This window comes from Bos indicus, chromosome 1 (assembly GCF_029378745.1).
Source record: "Bos indicus isolate NIAB-ARS_2022 breed Sahiwal x Tharparkar chromosome 1, NIAB-ARS_B.indTharparkar_mat_pri_1.0, whole genome shotgun sequence".
Lineage (NCBI taxonomy): Eukaryota > Metazoa > Chordata > Mammalia > Artiodactyla > Bovidae > Bos > Bos indicus.
Genome location: NC_091760.1, coordinates 34,710,264 through 34,734,535, shown reverse-complemented (window position 1 = coordinate 34,734,535; position 24,272 = coordinate 34,710,264). Strand labels below are relative to the sequence as shown.

Below are 24,272 nucleotides of genomic sequence, written 5' to 3'. Positions count from 1 at the left end.
TGGTATCATAAGACTACTCAGTCAGTCAGTTCAGTTGCTCAGTTGTGTCCAACTCTTTGCAACCCCATGGACTGCAGCATGCCAGGCTCCCCTGTCCATCAGCAACTGCTGGAGCTAACTCAAACCCATGTCCATCAAGTCAGTGATGCAGTCCAATCATCTCATCCCCTGTCATCCCCTTCTCCTCCTGCCTTCAATCTTTCCCAGCATCAGGGTCTTTTCCAATAAGTCAGTTCTTCGCATCAGGTGGCCAAAGGATTAGAGTTTCAGCTTCAGCATCAGTCCTTCCAATGAATATTCAGGTCTGATTTCCTTTAGGATGGACTGGTTGGATCTCCTTGCAGTCCAAGGGACTCCCAAGGGTCTTCTCCAACACCACAGTTCAAAAGCATCAATTCTTCAGCGCTCAACTTTCTTTATAGTCCAACTCTCATATCCATACATGACTACTGGAAAAACTATAGCTTTGACTAGATGGACATTTATCAGCAAAGTAATGTCTCTGATTTTAATAAGCTATCTAGGTTGATCATAGCTTTTCTTCCAAGGAGCAAGTGTCTTTTAATTTCATGGCTGCAGTAACCATCTGCAGGGATTTTGGAGCCCCCCAAAAATAAAGTCGGTCATTGTTTCCATGGTTTCCCCATCTATTTGCCATGAAGTGGTGGGACCAGATAGCATGATGTTAGTTTTCTGAATGTTGAGTTTTAAGCCACACTCCTCTTTCATTCTCCTCTTCCACTTTCATCAAGAGGCTCTTCAGTTCCTTTCACTTTCTGCCATAAGGGCGATGTCATCTGAGTATATGAGGTTATTGATATTTCTCCTGGAGATCTTGATTCCAGTCTGGGCTTCAATCAGTCTGGTATTTCTCATGATGTACTCTGCATATAAGTTAAATAAACAGGGTGACAATATATAGCCTTGACGTATTCCTATCCCGATTTGGAACCAGTGTGCTGTTCCATGTCCGGTTCTAACTGTTGCTTCTTGACCTGCATACAGATTTCTCAGGAGGCAGGTAAGGTGGTCTGGTATTCCCATCTCGAAAAATTTTCCACACACAGTTTGTTGTGATCTACACACTCAAAGGCTTTGGCGTAATCCGCAAAGTGGAAGTAGGTGTTTTTCTGTAATTCTCTTGCTTTTTGGGATCCAGTGGATGTTGGCAATTTGATTTCCGGTTCCACTAGCAATATTATAATAGTAAAACTCTGATTTATTATATCTATGTAACTGGCACTGGTAGACACTTCTATTTGTGTTGTATGCCATTTATTTATGAATAATCCAGGAGTACTAATGTTACTCTTTTTTTTTTAAATTCCAGACACTTGAGCCATGTTGTCACAAACCCTGACATTTACACTATTGTATATTCATTCTCCTAGAGTTCTATGATTTTTGTACTATACTTACTGAATGCTTATTTTCCATGTTTAAACTCCTTGAGTGCTATTCACTTTTGTTCCTATAGTGAATTTGCACTCAGTGGATAAATGCTAAATGTTTATTTGGTTACTGAAGAAATGTTTCTGTTGATCTGAGTTCTTCAAATAACAAGAACAGCAATAGAACAACATACCATTAATATGGGACCATTAATATGGACGTAATTAACCATTCAAAAGAAATAAATAGCATGATAACAATAACAATATGAGACTAACTTCAATATTTTTACATAGCAGCAGAAAACACAAAACTATTGTGGTCACAGGAATTAATAGTATAACAATGGCTAGCAATTTAACAGATTAATGTTTCCACTGCTGAGCTTGTTAATGAAAAATGCTATTTTTTTTTTCTAATGGGATCTCTACAGTACAAATGTTTCAAAAGTGCAATGTTTTATCTTACAGGTACTTGTATACTGAATTTTGTTAGGCCTTTCACTGAGAATGAGATTCAGACTGGTAGTTTCAAATTACTGTCTGTAGTTCTAATGCTTTAATTTCCAAAGGGGTCATTATAAGGAATGAGGTGGGTGGGGACCCTCCAGTGTTGTTGACACAAAATGTCAGTGCTGTTAACAATTAGATGTGAAAACATTTAAATAATGCTCTTGCACTGACACCCAAAGAATAAAATCTATTAGGATGGCATCTAGATAGCAGATGATTTCACAGCAAAGTGCTCCGACCTTCATCAAGTTAAGAATCAATAGAACTTAGGTAACTGTGGTAGAGTCAAAGATGGTCTCAGCTCATGAAAGGCCCTTCTGTGCTAGAGCTAAATTAAATTATCACAGCTAATGCAAAATCAAACTTGGTGTAAAAGATAAAAGGGTAAAGTTCTCACAAATAATCATTTATCACTCCATTCTGAAATGCATATAGCATTCATTATAGATCGAAATGCCACTCAAATTTCATCATTGAGTCGGGTTTTGAAACAGCCAAACCATTAATAGAAGAGAGTAGCTTTTTATATTTATACAACCAGTGACTAATGAGGCATTATACCCTGTGTGCAAAGGAGAGAAAAAAAACAAAACTTTATTTTGTAATGAACCCAATTGGAGCCCTTTTAAAACACAGTGTAATGTGGTTTCACTGTTTCATCGAGCCTCTCATTACTTGTGTCAATAATCCTAGGTAAACCAGTGTTGAACTTCACAGCATTTATCTAGCAGCGTGAATAGCACTAATCTATGGGGTGCTTTTCATGAACTGTAGTTCAAAAAGCAAAGCCAAAAATGACTTCTTACACAGTGCTCAGAGAAATATTTATTAGAAATATGTCAACTGCCAACTACCTAAAGGTAGCTTGTCTCTTTAGGAAATCATACTGTTGGCTAGCTTGCAAACACTGAGCAAACATATGAATTTTCCCCTACTTGAATTACTTAAAAAAAATGAATGACATATTTTTCTACAAAGTATATTATTTCTTCTGTCACTTCCCTTCTAATTGTGTATATTTTTATGTCACATCGCTTTCAACATGTGACATGCTATGCAACATCCCTCAGTTTCCCCAAAATTGTGAGGTGAGACCAGCACTTGAAGTTGAGGGTGAATCAGACTTCACTTCCATGACTGTGGTATCTAAACATCCCAGTCAGCAGGAACTGTAAGTGACTCCTGGATCCTGCTCTAAGGATCTAACTTATCTTCTTGACACACTCAGGGTTGTTATATTCTCTCTGGCAGTGAGCCTGGCAGGGTTTGTCTACAGGGGGTTACCACATTTAATTCCAATTTATCAGTCTAACTTGATCAGGCTGAACTTTCCCCAAAACTGAGATTTGCACAATTCATGAGATACCATAAATTACTCTCTCAGCTCTCCTGTTTTCAACATGTTTATATGTGGAAAGTCTACTCAGCACAAGCCGTTGTTTACCTTCAAGAGCAAATTGTTGCTAAGAACTGAGAAATGGTAGACACTAAAGCAATTCGAAAATAAGACAGTTTTGTAAATTGATTCAATATATTATTTTGGCCTGTATCATAACAACATAAGTATCTTTGGAAAAACAAACGGGGTTATTTTTCCCCTAAAATTAAATCACTTTACAAAGAATTAAAACTTATCCCCCAAATTCCTCTTTTTGGAAAGTTATAGAATTAATCCATGTTTCTTACAGTTATTTCATACGTATATTCATGAGTAACATTTCAAATAAATGTACTCTGTAACTTCTAAGATCCACTAGATTTATTACAGCTTTGTATAGATTTTACACAATACTCATTCAAATACTGTAACATTATATAGAACATATTAGTTTTAGAAAATGTTTTCTTGGTGAAATATACAAGAAAAATCTTACATTCTATAATGCTTTTTTTCTCTTTGAGGTTCACATTGTACCCTGTAAATAAACTCTGAGAAGTCTTGAAATAAAGAAACATGACTAACTTCATTTATTGTGATATTTACCAATTTCATAAAAGTTCATCTTCATTTAACAATATGTTAAAGCTACTTCATGAACAATCTGTCCTGACTTTTGGAGTTTACAGAAAATAGAAATTCTCTCTAATCTTGGGAATTGGCATGTCTTTTTGCAATTTTGCCTATATTTACTCAAAATATGAGACTAATGAGAGGAGAAAAAAAATGTTTGTGGGCGTTTTAAATTATTATGCATGAGAAATTAGTGCAGGTGTCATTATTACTGTATACCTCTGTCTCTGCTGCATCTTGATGACCTACTATCATTCTTTGTAAAACTACTAATAGTGATTATAAAACATGCTTTTATGATAATTTCCAAAATTAACTTAAGGAAAGTTTTCATGATTCTGATTTGTTATTAAAAGCATTTATTTGTAAAGCATAAAGAAAACCATTAATATGATTTACTAGTCACCATCAAACAATACACAGTATATTTGCAATTAAAAAATCATTTACAAAACAGTTTTTATTTCCTAATATATGCTTTAATTTTATGTTATTATTTTGATTCAAAACATATTGATTGTGAATCTTGGAGATATTTATACTTATGAGAAGTTCTTCTGAAAGAAAATGAAAACCTGTTTAAATGTGTTTAGTATTATAAAGATTTTGATATATTTTAGCAGTTTTTCAGGTCATTCATTCTTACATGCATAGTAATGTCAAAAAGGTACTCACCATGTACAATGAGAACGTACTCTGCACTGCTTTGGCCAATAGTATTTGTAGCTTCACATCGGTATGTACCATTATCCGTTTTGTTGAGGAAAAGAATGTTTAGCTCCCTACCACTCACAACCATTCTGTCAGGATCTGGTAATTCTCCACCATCCTTTGTCCACAAAACAGGTTCTGGCCTATTGGATTTAAACATACATATAGACAAAAAAAAAGAAAAAAAATATATATATATACGAAATGTTACATGTGACTCAAATAAATCAAACAGTTTCTATTTAACACCCATTTTGTGGATAGCAATGTGCTTGCTAATTTCTGTGCTATGCTGTACTTAGTCATTCAGTCGTGTTGACTCTTTGTGACCCCATGGACTGTGGCACACCAGGCTCCTCTGTGCATGGGATTTTCCAGGCAAGAACACTGGAGTGGGTTGCCATGCTCTTCTCCAGGGGATCTTCCCAACCCAGGGATAGAACCCAGGTGTCCCACATTGCAGGCAGATTCTTTACCATCTGAGCCACCAGGGAAGCCCTGCTAACTTCTATAAGACACCAAAAGAACCATAATACACTCACTCAGAAGATTTGGAGATATAACAATTATAATTTAATTCTTTTCTCCTTAACAAAAGAGAGATATATTAAGGAACTAATTAGTGGAGTCATTAGAGTAGTCACCAATAGACTACAGGTCCTGGGACCAGATTCTGTGGCTAAATCGTTCATACCTACTGGCTTCTGGAAGACTGCCTTTGGGCTATTGGAGCAGACTTCCACAGAAGTACCTGGAATTATACCTTTGCGTTTGGGGCCACCATAATGGCACAACTTTGCCTGAAACCACCTGAAACTTCTCCCTCTTACCTTTCTTATTTTCTCATGTCCCTAGAGGCTTTTGTTCCTGAAAGTACTCTTTTTATTTGCCTTAGTTTTATTGAGATATAATTGACACATAACATTAAACTAGTTTAAGGTACACAGAATAATGATTTGATATATATATATATAAATGTTGAAATGTGATTGCCACAATAAACTTACTTAATACCCATCACCTCACATAGTTATAATTTTTTTATTTTGATGAGAACTTTTAAGATCTACTCTCTTAATACCTTTTATGATCAAATATTATTAATTACAGTCAGCATACTATACATTATATACTCAGAACTTACCTTATAACTGAAATTTTGTACCTTTAAACCATGTTCACCCATTTCCCCGACCCCTACCCCTGCCTCCAGCCACTTTTATTCAACATTGTACTGGGATTCCTAGCCATAGCACTTAAGCAGGAAAATAAATAAAAGACAACCAAGTTGGAAATGAAGAAGTAAAACTGTCTTCATTTGCAGATGACATGAGAACATATATTAGAGAAGGAAATACAACCCACTTCAGTATTCTTGCCTGGAGAATCCCATGCACAGAGGAGTGTGGTGGGCTACATGGGGTCACAAAGACTTAGACATGACTTAGCAACTAAACATAGGAAACTCTAAAAATTCCACTGAAAGAACTGCTAAAACTAATAAATGAATTTAAAGTTACAAGATACAATATGAATATACAAAAATCAATTAAATTTATAAACGCTATCAATGAAACATTGGAAACAGAAATTAAGAAAACAACCTATTTTACAATTGCATCAAAAAGAATAAAATACTTACAAAGAAAACCTGACCAAGAAAGTGAAAGATCTATACACTGAAAACTATAAGATATTAATGAAAGAAACTGAAGAGGACAAATAAGTAGAAAAATAATCTGTGCTTATAGATTGAAAGAATTAGTATTAAAAGTCCATTGTACCCTAAGCAATCTGCAAATTTAATGTAATCTTTATCAAAATTCTAATGGCAACTTTTCATATAAAAATGACAAACAATCCTAAAATATGTATGGAACAACAAAAAGCCCCAAATAGGCAAGTAATCCAGAGAAGGCAGTGGCATCCCACTCCAGTACTCTTGCCTGGAAAATCCCATGGATGGAGGAGCCTGGAAGGCTGCAGTCCATGGGGTCGCTGAGGGTCGGACACGACCAAGCAGCTTCACTTTCACTTTTCACTTTCATGCATTGGAGAAGGAAATGGCAACCCACTCCAGTGATCTTGCCTGGAGAATCCCAGGGACGGGGGAGCCTGGTGGGCTGCCGTCTATGGGGTCACACAGAGTCGGACACGACTGAAGCAACTAAGCCATAGCAGCAGGCAAGTAATCTTGAGAAAGGGGAAAAAAGCTGGAGGTTTCACACTTCCTGATTTCAAATGATATTTCAAAGATGTAGTAATTAAAACAGTATGATATTGGTAAAAATACAGACCCATAGATCAATGGAATAGAAAACTCAAAAATAAAGTCACGCATATATAGTCATTTAATTTTTTACAAAAGAAGCAGGAATATTCTATGCAAAAAAGGCAGTCTCTTCAGTAAATGCGGCTGGAAAAACTGAATAGCCACATACAAAAGAATAAAACTGGGTCTCTGTTTTACATTATAAAAGTCAACTCAAAATGTGTTAAACACTTGAATGTAAAACTGGAAACCTAAAACAGGAAAGAAGATCCTTGACATTGATCTTGGTGATGATTTTTTTTTGGATTTAACACCAAAAGCAAGGGCAACAAAATAAAAAAAATAAATAAATAAACATATGGGAACACTCTAAATTAAAAAGCTTCAGCATAGCAAAATAAACCACTTAAAAAATGAAAAGCAACCTATGGAAAGAGGGAAGTTATTTGCAACTATTATGTGTAGGTAAATAAGATAAAGAGTAAATATCCAAAATAAAGAAATAACTTACACAAGTCAATAACAAAAAATGACCTGATTAAAAATAGAGAACTGGGAGATATTTTTCCAAAGAAAACATACAAATGGACAACAGGTACATGAAGAAATGTTCATCATCATTAATAAACAGGGAAATGCAAATCAAAGCCTGAATGAGATAACACTTACATGGCTATCTTCATAAAGACAAGAAATAATAATTGTTGAGGAGGATATGGGAAAAGGAAACCCTCCTACATCATTAGTGGGAATATAAATTGGTGCAGCCACTATAAAAAATAGTAAGATCATTCCTCAGGGGCTTCCCTGGTGGTTCAGTGGTAAAGAATCTGCCTGCCAATGCAGGAGATGTGGGTTCAGTCCCTGCTCAGAAAGATCTCCTGGAGAAGGAAGTGGCAAACCACTCCCGTATTCTTGCCTGGGAAATCCCAGGTGCAGAGGAGCCTGGTGGGCTATAGTTCATGGGATTGCAAAAGAAGATGGACAATACTAAGTGACTAAGCAACAACAGAGGAGATTCATCAAAAAACTAAAGATAGAACTACCAGATGATCCAGTGATTCTACTTGTTGGTATATATCCAAAGGAAAAGAAATCACTATTTTAAAGAGATATCTGCACTCATATTCATTTTAGCACTATTCACAATAACCAAGTCATAGACCCAACCTAACTATCCACTGACAAATGAATGAATAAAGAAAGCACAGGGGACAGGGAGGGCCCTAGGTGCAAAATAAAAGATACGTGAGTAGTTACAAAAAGAAAGAAAATAAATTACAAATGTAATGGAATATTATTCAGTCATTCATAAAGAAAGAAATTCTGACCCTTGTAACAATATGGATGAAACTTGAGGGCATTATGCTAAGTGAAAAAGTCAGACAGAGAAAGACAGCTACTATATGACTTCATTTATGTGTGGAATCTAAAAAACCTGAGCTCATAGAAATGGACAGTTATCCTTTAATCAAATACTTGCAAAGAATTCTCAAAATCTGCTTTTAGGGAAGAAAAGATAAATGAATCACGAATTTGTCTTCAAAGATTTCATTCTTACATAATTACTAACAATAGAAATAATTATTAGTATCCATCACTGTGTTTGATAATGGTAGTGATCCTAGTTACTTTACGTAGTTTCTATAATCCTCATAAGAACAAGGTTTTTTAAAAATGTAATGCAGATACTAATATAGAACATCAGAGATGCATTCAAAGCCTGGTCTGACTGCACAGTCAATGCTTTGTCCACTACCCCGTGTATTCTAACATGATGAATATTTTCCTAGTTCTTCCATGTCAAAATTTTCAACTTTAAACATAATTTTATCCTACCATTGGAAATTATTTTTGAAAAAGCTTTAATTATTTGTTTATTTTGGTGAAAAACTGAACTTCAGTTTTGTTGTTGTGAATATATTTATTCATAGAACTCAACATTCAGAAAACGAAGATCATGGCATCTGGTCCCATCACTTCATGGCAAATAGATGGGGAAACAGTGGAAACAGTGTCAGACTTTATTTTTTGGGGCTCCAAAATCACTGCAGATGGTGACTGCAGCCATGAAATTAAAAGATGCTTACTTCTTGGAAGAAAAGTTATGACCAACCTAGATAGCATATTGAAAAGCAGAGACATTACTTTGCCAACAAAGGTCCGTCTAGTCAAGGCTATGGTTTTTCCAGTGGTCATGTATGGATGTGAGAGTTGGACTGTGAAGAAGGCTGAGCACCGAAGAATTGATGCTTTTGAACTGTGGTGTTGGAGAAGACTCTTGAGAGTCCCTTGGACTGCAAGGAGACCCAACCAGTGCGTTCTAAAGGAGATCAGCCCTGGGATTTCTTTGGAAGGAATGATGCTAAAGCTGAAACTCCAATACTTTGGCCATCTGATGCAAAGAGTTGACTCATTGGGAAAGACTCTGATGCTGGGAGAGATTGGGGGCAGGAGGAGAAGGGGACGACAGAGGATGAGATGGCTGGATGGCATCACCAACTCGATGGACATGAGTTTGAGTGAACTCCAGGAGTTGATGATGGACAGGGAGGCCTGGCGTCCTGCGATTCATGGGGTTGCAAAGAGTTGGACACGACTGAGTGACTGAACTGAACTGAACTGAGGTCTTGATCGTGGTGCCTATGACCCTGGCAGCTTTTCTAAGATGAAGAATATTTTTTTATTTTGTAAACTTTCACAAAAAAGACAAAAGTTGAGAAACAATTAATAATAAATATTGTAAATTGTATTAAAATAAGCAAATCAGCAATGTGATGAAAAATCACTTAGTCTTTTAGTAAAAACTTGTTCTCCAAAAACGTTAGAATAATACACTAATTTATGTCATCATCCAGTTATATAGACAACTTATTATGATAGCATCTTTAATAAAAGTCAAACCTGAATACTTCTCAACTTTCTTCATATATCCCACATTTTATTGTTGCTATTTTAATTTGCTAATTCTTATTTTAAAACTGATGGACGGGAAAATCTTGAACCATTCTCATCCTTAACATTCTTTGAAGAAAAAAGCTGGCACAATAAAATTGTGACTTACTGCATATAACAAATAATTAGAAACTGTGTCCTTTCTACAAAGCCACATAAGACCAACATTAAAATAATGGCTACATTAAGGATAATTTGAATTTTAGAAAATTAATCTTTAAAATACTGCTCAACAGAAGTATTTTATATTAAGAGGCAATGCTTTCTTAATGTATAAGTTGGAATTTTTAACCACACTGATAATTGTACACACATACCTATGCATTTCCATAAATAAATTATACTCCCCAAATCCAAACTGTCATAATTTTTTCTCTGTTAGTGTTTGTAAGCTTGAAATCACATCTTAAATATATTGGCCTGTAAATATGTAATTAAATTTAGATATATATTTTAAATTTGTCTTTAAAATAAAGATCTAGAAAAATTATTCATTGTTACTATTTAAAAGTTTTCTTCTAAAAAAGATAATTCTCCCATTTAGGAAATAATGAACAACACCTGGACAAATAGTTCCAGGAGATTCTAGCAGTATAAGTCACTGCTGACACCGAACATTGCAGGATTCTCTATCATACACTGTATCATAAATCTTCAAGGTGGCAAAAAAAAAAGTTAACACCATAAAATGAAATTTTAACAAAATGGAGGTTAGAGTTTATGCATCAATTAAAAATAGCCTACAAATATTCGAATTAGTACTTAAAATGCTCAAGCTACTTAATATCACTATAAAAATATTAAGTGGTTTAGCAAGTCTTGATACAATTTGTGTTTCATCTTAATAAAAAGAACCCCTAGGCTTTCTCTAATTGGAACCTAGAAATGATTGAGTTTCTTGCTGCAAAGGAATAAAAATCTTCCCTGCTGTTCAGGAGACCAAAGGAGATCATTTAAAAAGTGGTTCCAGTCTACAGTTACTCTGGGATAAAGCTGAGAAAGAGTAGGAGGCAGACACCAGGAGTCACAGGACGGTGACACAGTATCAGGCATCAGATAACACTGTGTAACTCCACACGTATAACTCCACAGTAAGAATATTAACATCCTCAATCCGGAGCGTTGCCCCTTTCAAAGCAATTAACTTTCAATTAAAAGTTGAAAATTTTCATATGAGATAAAGTTAGATCTGTGTTCTGTCTACCAAATCTATAGGTCTCAAAAGATGTTTGTTTTTCTTCTACCCCTAAATATAGCTGTGTAGCAGTTTCTTCCTAGGGCAAGAAGAAAAATAGCAAGAAAATTAGTTTTAAAAAAAAGGAACCAAATATGATTGTATATTTACTATATTGTACTCTAAAGTCTTATTAACTTGCTTTTACCTCAATAGATTTTTAAAAATCTTTTATTAATTCACTATTTTGTTTTGTAGATATCTAAGATTGTCGGGAGAAATATCAATAACCTGAGATATGCAGATGACACCACCCTTATGGCAGAAAGTGAAGAGGAACTAAAAAGCCTCTTGATGAAAGTGAAAGAGGAGAGTGAAAAAGTTGGCTTAAAGCTCAACATTCAGAAAACGAAGATCATGGCATCTGGTCCCATCACTTCATGGCAAATAGATGGGGAAACAGTGGAAACATTATCAGACTTTATTTTTCTGGGCTCCAAAATCACTGCAGATGTTGACTGCAGCCATGAAATTAAAAGATGCTTACTCCTTGGAAGGAAAGTTATGACCAACCTAGATAGCATATTGAAAAGCAGAGAGATTACTTTGCCAACAAAGGTCTGTTTAGTCAAGGCCATGGTTTTCCCAGTTGTTATGTATGGATGTGAGAGTTGGACTGTGAAGAAAGCTGAGCACTGAAGAATTGATGCTTTTGAACTGTGGTGTTGGAGAAGACTCTTGAGGGTCCCTTGAACTGTGAGGAGATCTAACCAGTCCCTCCTAAAGATCAGTCCTGGGTGTTTATTGGAAAGACAGGCTGAGGCTGAAACTCCAATACTTTGGCCACCTCATAAGAAGAGTTGACTCATTGGAAAAGATTCTGATGCTGGGAGGGATTGGGGGCAGGAGGAGAAGGGGACGACAAAGGATGAGATCACTGGATGGCATCACCGACTCTATGCACATGAGTTTGGCTGAACTCTAGGAGTTGGTGATGGACAGGGAGGTCTGGTGTGCTGCAATTCATGGGGTCGCAAAGAGTCGGGCACGACTGAGTAACTGAAAAGAAATGAACTGAATAGGAGAATCTCATATCTTTAACAATTCCTTATTTATAGATTAGTGTTGGAAGGAATTGCCACAACTTTCTCAGACTACTGCTTTATTTAATATTTGACCTTGATATAAACATGATTACTAATATCCACCCAAACTCTTGAGGTAGTCATTCAGATATTTATTCTGTAAAGTTATGCCACAGTAACAATCCCTCTAACTCTCCCAACAGTACATGGACTCATTCACTCCATAGGTATTGATGAGAATACCTATTGCTGAGTCTATTGATGAGTTTTGCCTTCAAAGCTCCCATTTTTCCTTTTAATGCTCAAAAAGAATAAAGAATAAGCAGTTCAGTTATAGAACTATCCATCCCACAATACAGATCTTCTAAGGAAAGAATTTTAATATCCTTACAAATTTGGATGGAGGGTGGAGTCTTCCTTGGTAACTCAGTGGTAAAGAGTCCACGGGCCAGTGCAAGAGACATGGGTTCAATTTCTGATCCAGGAAGATTCCATATGCCATGGAGCAGAGCAGCTAAGCACCCTGCACCATGACTATTATGCTCGTTCTCTAGAGCCCAGGAGCCACAACTACTGAGCCCATGTGCCACGGCTTCTGAAGTCTGTGCACCCTAAACCCCATGTTCTGCAACAGGAGGAGCCCCACACATTGCAACTAAAAGGTGATTCTCTGCAATCACCACAACTAGAGAAAGCCCACACAGCAATGAAGACCCAGTAAAATAAAAAAACAAACAAAAATTTAAAAAGTGGACAGTAGTAATATATCTTCCTATTTTGGAATTGATATATGCTCTGATATCTTCTTTTTCCCAAATGGCTATATCCCCCTTGAATTCTACAGTGACTTTTCCTCCAAAAGCACAATGCATGTTGGGTTCTAAATTTAAAATTAATCTTATAAAAATTAACTTACTTTTTCTAGATGAAAGCAAAAACAAACAAACAAAAGTCACTATAATAGCATTCAAGTAAATTTCTTGTTCTGGTTCAAAGAAAAGGAAAGAAATTACATACTAATATTACATATATCTTGCACTTCCTTTAATATAAGACAAAACATGAATGCATAGTTAATAACTTGGGACCTTATGCACTTTTATGGCACATGAAGATGACTGATGCTTTTATTTCAGTTTAGAAATTCCACAGGTGGCAGTAAATGTGATTGCAGCGTCAATAATATGGGTTTTTTTAAAGCCTAATTACCCTCTAATTCTTATCATATTTTTACCCTAATGCAAAAGAAGGTAGTGAGAGTTATATAAACATCTTGATTCTTTTTTTCTGCTTTAAATAAACTTTTTAATCAAGAAATTATACCACAGAGTCTGTTTTTAAAACCACAGTATTCATGCTATCAAATTTTTAAAGAACTGGAAGGAGACAAATTAAATGCAAATTAATCAACAAGTGGGTTCGGAATTGGGTTCAAGTTTAGAATTTTCATTTTATTGGATTCCTATAGGGAGTATTCTGAGAAAAATCTAGCCCAGATAATCTCTGTTGGGTACATGGTGATTACATTCATAAACCTCAGTCAAACTATGTCAACCAAGTGAAGAGAAAGACAAAAAGAAAATATGAAAACAGTTAGAAGCTGGGGTTGCTTCGTCCTTTTTTAAAATTTAAAATATAAACACAAAGGAAGTTCAAGGAGTAGCCTTTCTTGAAGCTGTGAAACTGCTTCAAACTATAATTTTATAGTGAGTCTCAGTTGGAGGCAAAGGACATGGTATATAAACTAAGAAATCGAAAAGGGTTACTTATGGAGTTATTCATTATGCTGATCATTTCAAATTTAAAGATACATAAAGAGTTATTTTGTTACTGAGGATCAAACAAGGTGTTTCTGAACATAGTTTGTAAGTAACTTTATGTATTTATTCAAAGGCATATTCTTAATTATTGTAAAAATATAGATCTAGGCCTTTGGAGAATACATCAAGCTGTGATTTTTCCTCAGATTTCATTGTTGTGCAACTTAATCATAATGAAATTTGTTTTCTTTTTTTTTTTCATATATTGATTTTATACTTTTCAAGGGAGCAATTCTTAAAACATCAAATAACTTTTACTATTAGCCATCTTAACTTTGAATGTTTTACTTGTCACAATTGAGGTTCATTTTAAAAACATAATCGATGAAAAACTTATGTGTCTGTCTTCCTAGATATGGTTTTGCTTAAGGCAAAACAAAACTTCAGACATGCTTATAGTAATCTTCAATGAGTCTCGAAGGGTTTAATTACCAGAAAATGTCGTACTCTTACACTTATATCTTAACACACATAAGAAATCAATGAATATTTTTATTGTTGTTAATTAAAATATGCCTACATATTCTTGACTAGTTACTTCATAAATTTGCACAATTATTATCTAATAAGGATCCATAAACAAATCAGTGCAAGTTTTAAACCAGGAATTATGAGGGATATACAGAAAATAAAATAATATCTGTTCTCTATGATTTATATTTTAGTAGTTTATATAAGATATGTATAATCAAGCATAATATTTGGCAGGGCATAGTAAGTGGCATAAATGAGTTATAAAACATAATAAAGATTCATCATATCTGTATTAACAGCACTGTACTGCAACAGGCTTTATGAAAGATATAGCTCTTGATTCATGTCTTAAATTACAGTAGGATTTTTAAGTGTTTAAAATGGAAGATGCCAACTCAAGAGCAGTCAGAATCCTAGTTAGGATACTTGCCTTCCAGGGGCCATATTGTTGAAGAGATTAATTTAAATATGGTGAATTCCAGGAAAGAGTATAGAGTTAATAGGTGATATTGTTATTGGCTAAGATAACAAATTAAGAAAGGGCAAAATTAAAAGTGCTTGATGTAATGACTGAGTTGGAAGTAATAAAATCAAAAGCCAAGATGTAAGTTGATATTAAGGAATAGGATCAAATATGCTAAGAAGCTTAGTCCAAGACAAAGTTAATAGGATATAAAGCTAAACATGAAAAAGTATTATTTTAGTATTAGACCAGAAGACTGATGGTGCCACTAATATGAGAGACAAAATGAAATGTGGTAGAGAAAATTCTGATCATAAAGAGGAGGGCGAAAAAAAGCAAAGAAACAGAAAAGTTTGGAATAGAAATGTGCAGGTTAAAAACACAATACATTTAGAATGGTACATTAGTTAGCCTGACACTCAACCCTGTCTTTGAGTATCATGTGGAAGAATCCAGATATTCATAAAAAATAAAAATACTTTGTTAAGGCTTTTAAGAAGTAAAAATTTCTGATAGGAGATATCTATGTTATCAAATAATATATCTGATTAAAATTATTAATTTCTTTAAATATACCAGTGTGAAATATCAGAAAAAGAAAAATTCAATGAAGAGACAGTATACAGAGTTCTGAAGATAGAAAACAAAGTTTTACATAATTTTGGAATAATAATAAAGGAAAACACACAATAATAGGATAAAATAGGAGAGCCTTTGGGAAAATAAACATAACTTTTTGGAACCAGAAAATATATGGTGTAAATGAAAAGACATTTGAGGAATCAGTGAACTAAAATGGACTGGAAAGAGTAAATTTAATTCAGATGACCATTATACCTACTATTGTGGGTAAGAATCCCTTAGAAGAAATGGAGTAGCCCTCAAAGTCAAGAGAAGAGTCCAAATGCAGTATTTGGGTGCAATCTCATAAATGACAGAATGAGCTCTGTTCATTTCCAAGGCAAACCATGCAATATAAGAGAAATCCAAATCTATGCCCCAACCACTAATGCTGAAGAAGCTGAAGTTTAACAGTTTTATGAAGACTTACAAGACCTTCTAGAACAAACACCCCCAAAATATCTCCTTTACATCATAGGGGACTGGAAAGCAAAAGTAGGAAGTCAAGAGATGCCTGGAGTAACAGGCAAGTTTGGCCTAGGAGTACAAAATGAAGCAGTGCAAAGGCTAACATAATTTTGCCAAGAGAACACACTGGTCATAGCAAACACCCTCTTCTAACAGCACAAGAGATGACTTTACACATGGACATCACCAGATGGTCAATACTGAATTCTGATTGATTATATTCTTTGCAGCTGAAGATGGAGAAGCTCTATACAGTCAGAAAAAATAAGACCAGGAGCTGACTGTGGCTCAGATCATGAATGCTTTATTGCAAAGTCAGACTTAAGTTGAAGAAAGTAGGGAAAACCACTAGACCAATCAGGTATGACCTAAATCAAATCTCTTACAGTTATACAGTGGAAGTGAGAAATAGATTCAAGGGATTAGATTTGATAGACAGAGTGCCTGAAGAACTATAGAAAGAGGTTCCAGACATTATACAGGAGGTGATGATCAAGAGCATCCCCAAGAAAAAGAAATGCAAAAGGCAAAATGGTTGTCTGAGGAGGCCTTACAAATAGCTAAGAAGAGAAGCTAACAGCAAATGAGAAAAAGAAAGCTATATCCATCTGAATGCAGAGTCCCAAAGAATAGCAAAGAGAGATAAGAAAGCCTTCCTCAATGATCAATGCAAAGAAATAGAGGAAAACAATAAGAAAGACTAGAGATCTCTTCAAGAAAATTAGACATACCAGGGAAGCTTTTCATGCAAAGATGGGCACAATAAAGGACAGAAACAGAATGGATCTAACAGAAGCAGAAGATATTAAGAAAAGGTGGCAAGAATACACAGAAGAACTATACAAAAAAGATGTTAATGACCCAGATAACCACGATGGTGTGATCAATCACCTAGAGCCAGATATCTAGGAATCTGATGTTAAGTGGGCTTAAGGGAGCATCACTAAAAACAAAGCTAGTGGAGGTGATGGGATTTCAGCTGAGCTATTTCAAGACCTAAAAGATAATGCTATTAAAGTGCTGCACTCAATATGTCAGAAAATTTGAAAAACTCAGCAGTGGCCACAGGACTGGAAAAGATCAGTTTTCATTCCAATCCCAAAGAAAGGCAATGCCAAAGAATGCTCAAACTACTGCACAATTGCACTCATTTCACATGCCAGCAAAGTAATACTCAAAATTCTCCAAGCCAGGATTCAACAGGATGTGAGCCATGAACTTCCAGATGTTCAAGCTGGATTTAGAAAAGGGAGAGGAACCAGAGATCAAATTGCCGACATCCAGTCAATCATCAAAAAAGCAAGAGAGTTCCAGAAACATCTATTTCTGCTTTATTGACTATTCCAAAGCCTTTGACTATGTGGATCACAATAAACTGTGGAAAATTCTGAAAGAGATGGGAATACCAGACCACCTTACCTGCCTCCTGAGAAAGCTGTACGCAGGTCAAGAAGCAACAATTAGAACCAGACATGAAACAATGGATTGGTTTCAAATGGGGAAAGGAGTAGGTCGAGGTTGTATATAGATACCCTACTTATTTGACTTATATGCAGAGTGCATCATGTGAAATGCTGGGCTGGATCTAGCACAAGCTGGAATCAAGATTGCCAAGAGAAATAGCAATAACCGTAGATATGCAGATGACACCCCTTATGGCAGAAAGCAAAGAGGAACTGAAGAGCTTCATGATGAAAGTGAAAGAGGAAAATGAAAAAGCTGACTTAAAACTCAACATTCAAAAAACTAAGATCATGGCATCCAGTCTCATCATTTCATGACAAATAGATGGGAAAACAATGAAAACAGTGACAGACTTTATTTGGGGGGGCTCCAAAATCACTGTGGAGAAGGCAATGGCACCCCACTCCAGTACCCTTGCCTAGAAAATCTCATGGATGGAGGAGCCTGGTAGGCTGCAGTCCATGGGGTCGCTAAGGGTCGGACACGACTGAGCGACTTCACTTTCACTTTTCACTTTCATGCATTGGAGAAGGAAATGGCAACCTACTCCAGTATTCTTGCCTGGAGAATCCCAGGGACGGGGGAGCCTGGTGGGCTGCTGTCTATGGGGTCACACAGAGTCGGGCATGACTGAAGTGACTTAGCAGCAGCAAAATCACTGCAGATGGTGATTGCAGCCATGAAATTAAAAGACGCCTGCTCCTTAGAAAAAAAGCTATGACCAACCTAGATAGCGTATTAAAAGCATAGATTTTACTTTGCTGACAAAGGTCCATCTAGTCAAAGCTATGGTTTTTCCAGTAGTCCTATATGGATGTGAGAGTTGGACCATAAAGAAAGCTGAGTGCCAAAGAATTGATGCTTTTGGACTGTGGTGTTGGAGAAGACTCTTGAGAGTCCCTTGGACTGCAAAGAAATCTAACCAGTCAATCCTCAAGGAAATCAGTCCTGAATATTCATTGGAAGGACTGATGCTGAAGCTGAAGCTCCAATACTTTGACCACGTGATGCAAAGAACCGGCTCATTGGAAAAACACTGATGCTGGGAAAGATTGAAGACAGGAGAAGGGGATGACAGAGAATGAAATGGTTGGATGATATCACCAACTTCATGGACATGAGTTTGAACAAGCTCTGGGAGTTGGTGGTGGACAGGGCAGCCTCGTGTTCTGCAGTCCATGGGGTCTCAGAGTCAGACACAACTGAGCAACTAAACAACTGAATGAAAAAAGAGGAGAAACTCTCTTCATAGAGTCTAATCTGTATCATAAGAACAATTCTAGTCCTAAATAGGAAAAAAAATAACAATGCACGATCACCCAACTAATCAAATAAATGACAAACTAGCAAAACAAACCAGATTGGAAACAAACAGGTACAGCAGAAAGGAAAAGTTGGTGATTTCATTTGTTATTTTGTTGTTTAGTCATAAGCCCTGTCTGACTCTTTGTGAACACAGGGTCTGCATCTTGCCAGGCTCCTTTGTCCATGGAATTTTCCACCCATGAATATTAGGGTGGGTTGCCATTTCCTTTTCTAGGGTATCTTCCTGGCCCAAGGATTGAACCTGGGTCTCTTATGTCTCCTGCTTTGGCAAGACGATTCTTTATCACTGGAGCGCCATATGAGAAAAGCTAAATTCAGTGCTAGAAGAAAGTTAAGAAATGCATATCCATCCAGCAATAAGGGAATGAGAAATTGGAAATTCGATCTTAGGGCAGGATTGGAGTTTTTTTATAGAGAGATTGGAGCCAAGCAAGTGTCCAAGCTGAGGAAAGAACACAAAAGAGCAGATTTACCAGATACATTAGAATACTTTTATTTAGGAAATGAGAAAAGAGAGAATGAAATCCAGTATGTCTGAGAGAAGTCACAAGAGACTGATGTCATAGGAATGAAAAAGAATTTCTTTAAATATTCATTGACCTACATACTTACATTTATATCACATCCAATATCTTGACCTCTCAGTTCCCCAAAAACTTCTCATTTCCAATAATCTTTTGTTAGCACTACTCAGCCATAACCCTGCACTAAACTTTGTCATTATCATTCCTTCACTTCCTTATATTTTTCAGTTTTTTCAATCTCGACCTCCCATCTTTTCAGCTCACTATTCAGCTCATCATCAAAGCCTCCAATCCTAACTACTGAGCCCACCATTTACCTTTATTTTCCGATCCCTTCCTAATTTTACCTCTGTCTTTCATTAGTATTACTATGCTATTAATACTTTTTTTCCTTTCCCATCCATGGTAGTTAACTGGTTATCAGCCCTAATGAACCCAACTTTTCTATCTTCTCTGTCAGAACATCTAAACTAATTGAAAAAAAAAAAAAAAAAAGAATGAGAAGGTGAATGGCTTGTTTTAAAAATACTGTTCTTGAAATTATCATGGAAGAATGCACACGAAGAGCAATGAAAGGTGATTTTAAAGCAAAATAAATTTCATTACTGGGTCTTTGAGAATTTCATGACTAAAAAAATAGTTTTGTTTTTCTGATATGTGGAAATATGCCTCAAGAATTATCATAAATGACTAAAATATTATATCTACACATTTCAGCCTTTTCTAACTCTTTAACATAATATTTTAAATATTTATTTTTGCAAAATCTATATTTTGATACAGCTGGTATCATCAACTGTTAAGCTGGCTCTGTCCTAACATTTCAAATATTTAGGGCTGGAATAGTACAGTAAGCAAAGAGGGAAAAAAAATGAAAAAAAATGACTTGAAATTACACAGTTAAAGAAAATTCTTTAACTGCTTCTCCTTAAAATATGTAAATCTCCATTGTACTTCTAGCTTGTTGAAGTTATCTGCATCTCATTTAATAAATATGTCCTTGTGTATTTGTGCATGTGTGAGAGAGAGAGAGAAAGAGTAAAAGGGTTCTGTAGCTTTCTTCTTCATTGGTCTCTACTCTCTTTTGATTTTAGACATCTCTGGGTGTGTCTTCAATCTCTTGTTATATCCCTGATATAACCCTTAATTCTTGCTCAGAATAAACATATTTCCCATAGTTGAAAAATTCTTTTCTATGAAAAGCAATTTTTCCCTTCTATTGCAGTTTGAGAATCCCAGTGATTCCTGTTGAAAGGCTCAACAACGAAGTCCCCTTTCAAAAATCATCATCGGTATTTCTGCCTGATAGGGTCAAAGGTGTTTAATGCGGTGACGAATGAAGTCCGTTTGAAGCAGAAAATCCAGCCTGCTTGTTTCATTAAATTGCAAGTTGAAAGTCTGATTCTGAATGTATCTACTCATGTAAATTCTGGAAATCAATGATTGTACTAGTATAGTGTCAAGTAGGAGGAGTATCATTACATTAAAGATTCAGTGTAGATGGGACAATATCATCAATGTTAACTTCATCATTAGACTTAAAATCTCAAGAGAAAATATAAAACGGATTTCTTCCATCCTGATTAATCTGAGCATATGATACTTATTTCTGATTTTTTAAGGTACTTCTTGCCTATAAGTTTAGAGGCTTGCAGTAGAAATAGAAAATAACCTATATGCAAGAGCTAAGTGCTCTTTAGACAACTTGAAAATAATGGCATTTTTTTAGAGTGCTTGTGAAATCCTGGACCACTTTTTACTGATAAGGTAGTGTTCACTAATAATTATTGTAACACTTTTGAGAAACAGAGAATTCACAGTATAAACTGTATAATTCCAGACAACTTGTGGCACAACAAATAAAAGATTATCCCCAGAAAAGATAAGATTGCTATGGTCCTAAAGAAGTGACAGATTTTAGCACTGAAGGAAAAATATTCAAAATTGTGATAAATGCTTAAGCTAATCTCTCAAGGACTTTGTGCTAAAGCAAAACAATTACCAATCCCTTATCTACACTTAACATTTTTTCCCCCGCTTTGGTAAACACAGAATATTAATTCCTGGTTAAAAGATCAAGAAATCTTGAGTAAACATTCATTCCCTCATCCAAACAATAATAAGCCCCTCTGTTTATGTATATTAAGCTTAAAATCACTATGATATTTAAAAAATATATTTTCTTAAGAAAATAGTCAATGTCTTTGAAACTTAATCATTCCTAGAAACTTCCTTTGACTAAGACAGACTTTGGAACATTTTCATGTTGTTTAAATCAAGAACTTATGAGTCTGAGTTTCTCAGAATCTGTCACTTTCTCAATCTGTGTACAGTATAAAATCAATTTAATACCATATGAAATGTATCCGTAAGCATTCTATTCAGTCAGATGTGTGAAAATCATTCAGATTAAAGGGCATGTTGCAATGAGAGGGTCCTATTTTCCATATAAGAGTTACTTTACAATCCATTACTTTCACTACTATAAAATTGTGCTAATTAACCTTATAAGATCTAATACTTATGTTAAACACTGTGTCACCATTACAGAACTGCTTCTGCTCCATGACTTATTTCTTTGCTAATATTAAAACCAATGGTCTTGGAAAAGTAAAAGTGCACATCATTTATCTGGTAACTGGGGAATTAAATCCTCCATGTAAGTAAATGCTGGAGATAATTGAAATTTAAGATGAAAACATTTGCAAGTATATTTTAATCATTTGAATGAAATCCTTCTCAAAGGATGAAATTTTTCTGCATTATTAATCACAACATACTTAGTGCCATTCAGTTGGTTTTTTGGAGCTAAGATCTCTTCAGTTAGAACACACATTTGTGTGTACTGATAGTTTTAGAGGAGCTAAAATGATCAGGATTTAGCTTGTTGTTTTCCTGAATGTCCCCAAGACCCAGTTTCACCATAGTTGGGGTTAACGTAACATTTTTCAAATCCTACAGGAAAAAATATATTTTACAACTTTACATGACGCATAAGCATACGTACAAGAAATAAAAGCTTGTTCTTTTCCTATTCTATTTCATTCATATTTTTCTGTAATAGCTTATGGAAAAAACCCAAACAAACTTTTTGGCCAGCCCAATATTATTTTTCCATTGTATTTTTGGCTTTTAAAAAGGATTTTTAGGCTTCCCTGGTGGCACAAGTGGTAAAGAATCCACCTGCCAATGCCGGAAACACAAGAGACATGAGTTCATTCCCGGGGTCGAGAAGATCCCCTAGAGTAGGAAATGGCAACCCACTCCAATATTCTTGCCTGGAAAGTTCCATTGACAAAGAAGCCTGGCAGGCTACAATCCATGGGATTGCAAAGAGTCGGACATAATGCAATCCAGTTTTTAAATCTGAAGTATATTTAATTCACAATGTTCTGTTAGTTTCAAGTGTACGTCTGTCAGAATTTTAAAGTGAGGGGTGGTGGTTAAAATGAATCTGATGACTCATGAATATGTCAGTATTTGAAACTTGGAATTTGTGACCCACTGTGAGTTCCTATGGTCTCTAGGTCTTTTTGTGCCTGTGTGCAGTATGTAATATACTCAGTTGCTCAGTCATGTCTCTGCAACCCCATGGACTGTAGCCCACCAGGCTCTTCTGTCCCTGCAACCCTCATTTCTTGCATCTCCTGCATTGGCAGGTGGATTTTTTACCACTAGAGGCACCTGGGAAAGCCCCTTTGTCCCTAAACTGGAAAGCTATTATCATTTTAATCTTGTTTCTTTGTGGTCACCTCTCTATGTTCATCTGTGTACTGTAATTTTGAGTGGTGGTGCTGAAGTCCATCACAGCTCACCATTTTAGGAAAATCTGCTGATCATAAGTCACAAGAGTCTATCCTTTTCTCTTGCCTTTTTTATTTTGTCTCTCTCTCTCCTTTCCTTAAAATTTCCCAGAGATTTCTGGTATTTTGTATTTGAAAGAGTTCAGCTTTCAAAGCTATCAACAATCACTGACAGATTCTCCTCATTCTAATTGGAGGCATCTATACATGTTCATATTTTCTACAGTTTGGGAACTTGCTGTTTAAATTTTTTTCAAACTTTGAACTTCAGAGGTTCCTGAATGATTAAAGTTATATTTAGAAAAGTGAGTCACTATATACCATACTGTGTTAAAACACATATACAGCAAGAAAATTTCTTTAGGTCATTCAAATAAATGGCTTTTAACAGTATAAAAATTTTCTCAGTTGTACCATTAATTGAAATAATACTAAATATATTCAGTGATTCTGAGTTAATTCACATTTTGTTCTCTACATTTATTTGCAAAAATTATAGCCAAGAGATTTACCACAAGCACAAAGTAATGCACTTCAGAGTAAGCTAACTGGTGATCACCAGAAGGATATTACTAATAACTCTAGCTGTATGACACAAATAATATTATGGGGGGAAATGCAAAAAGAAAAAGCAATTCTTATTGAATGGGACTTGTTGAGTAATGGGTTAACATGCTTTTAATCAAGGATGAAGTGTAATATTTCAACTTTTATACATTAAGAGTGATTTTCTACATTTTTTCTACAATTACCATTTTGATGACTGTTTTATATAAACACAAAGGCAGTGTTTACAGAGCTTTAAATAAAGGGTAAAATGCTTAGATGCAATCTCATAATTAATACATCAAAAAAACAGATTTTAAAGTCCATGAGCTCAAAAATCTAACCAAGTAAATGATGACATCACTCCACAATGTGGTCTTAAAAGTAGTGAGGATGCTTTAGTGTTGGAGTTTTCCACTGAACATTTACATAATCCCTCAAAATAATTGGGTTTTTGTTGCAAGAAAATTGCTTACCTGGAAATGTTCAAAAGTACATTTCCTCTATGGATCTATAATCATGATTCTGCAGCTCTTGTGCGACTTTCATGAGACATAGGCTCATTTAATTGAAAATGATTGAGTGCCCAGCACACCACAGATGCCCAGCCTAAATAACAGCAGTGGAGATTACCAGGAGTCAGCTTCTTAT

The 24,272-nt window shown here is 35.4% G+C and overlaps 1 protein-coding gene across 3 annotated transcripts in view; it reads right to left on the bottom strand.

The window, feature by feature from the left end:
- The window catches only part of CADM2 (cell adhesion molecule 2), a 1,274,389-nt gene that overhangs the window by 109,581 nt on the left and 1,140,536 nt on the right, over positions 1-24,272 (bottom strand). For all 3 annotated transcript variants that reach the window (XM_070786560.1, XM_070786570.1, XM_070786566.1), the window contains one exon: positions 4,591-4,769. In XM_070786560.1, the coding sequence (XP_070642661.1) occupies positions 4,591-4,769 (179 nt within the window). The remainder of the gene's footprint in view (positions 1-4,590; positions 4,770-24,272) is intronic.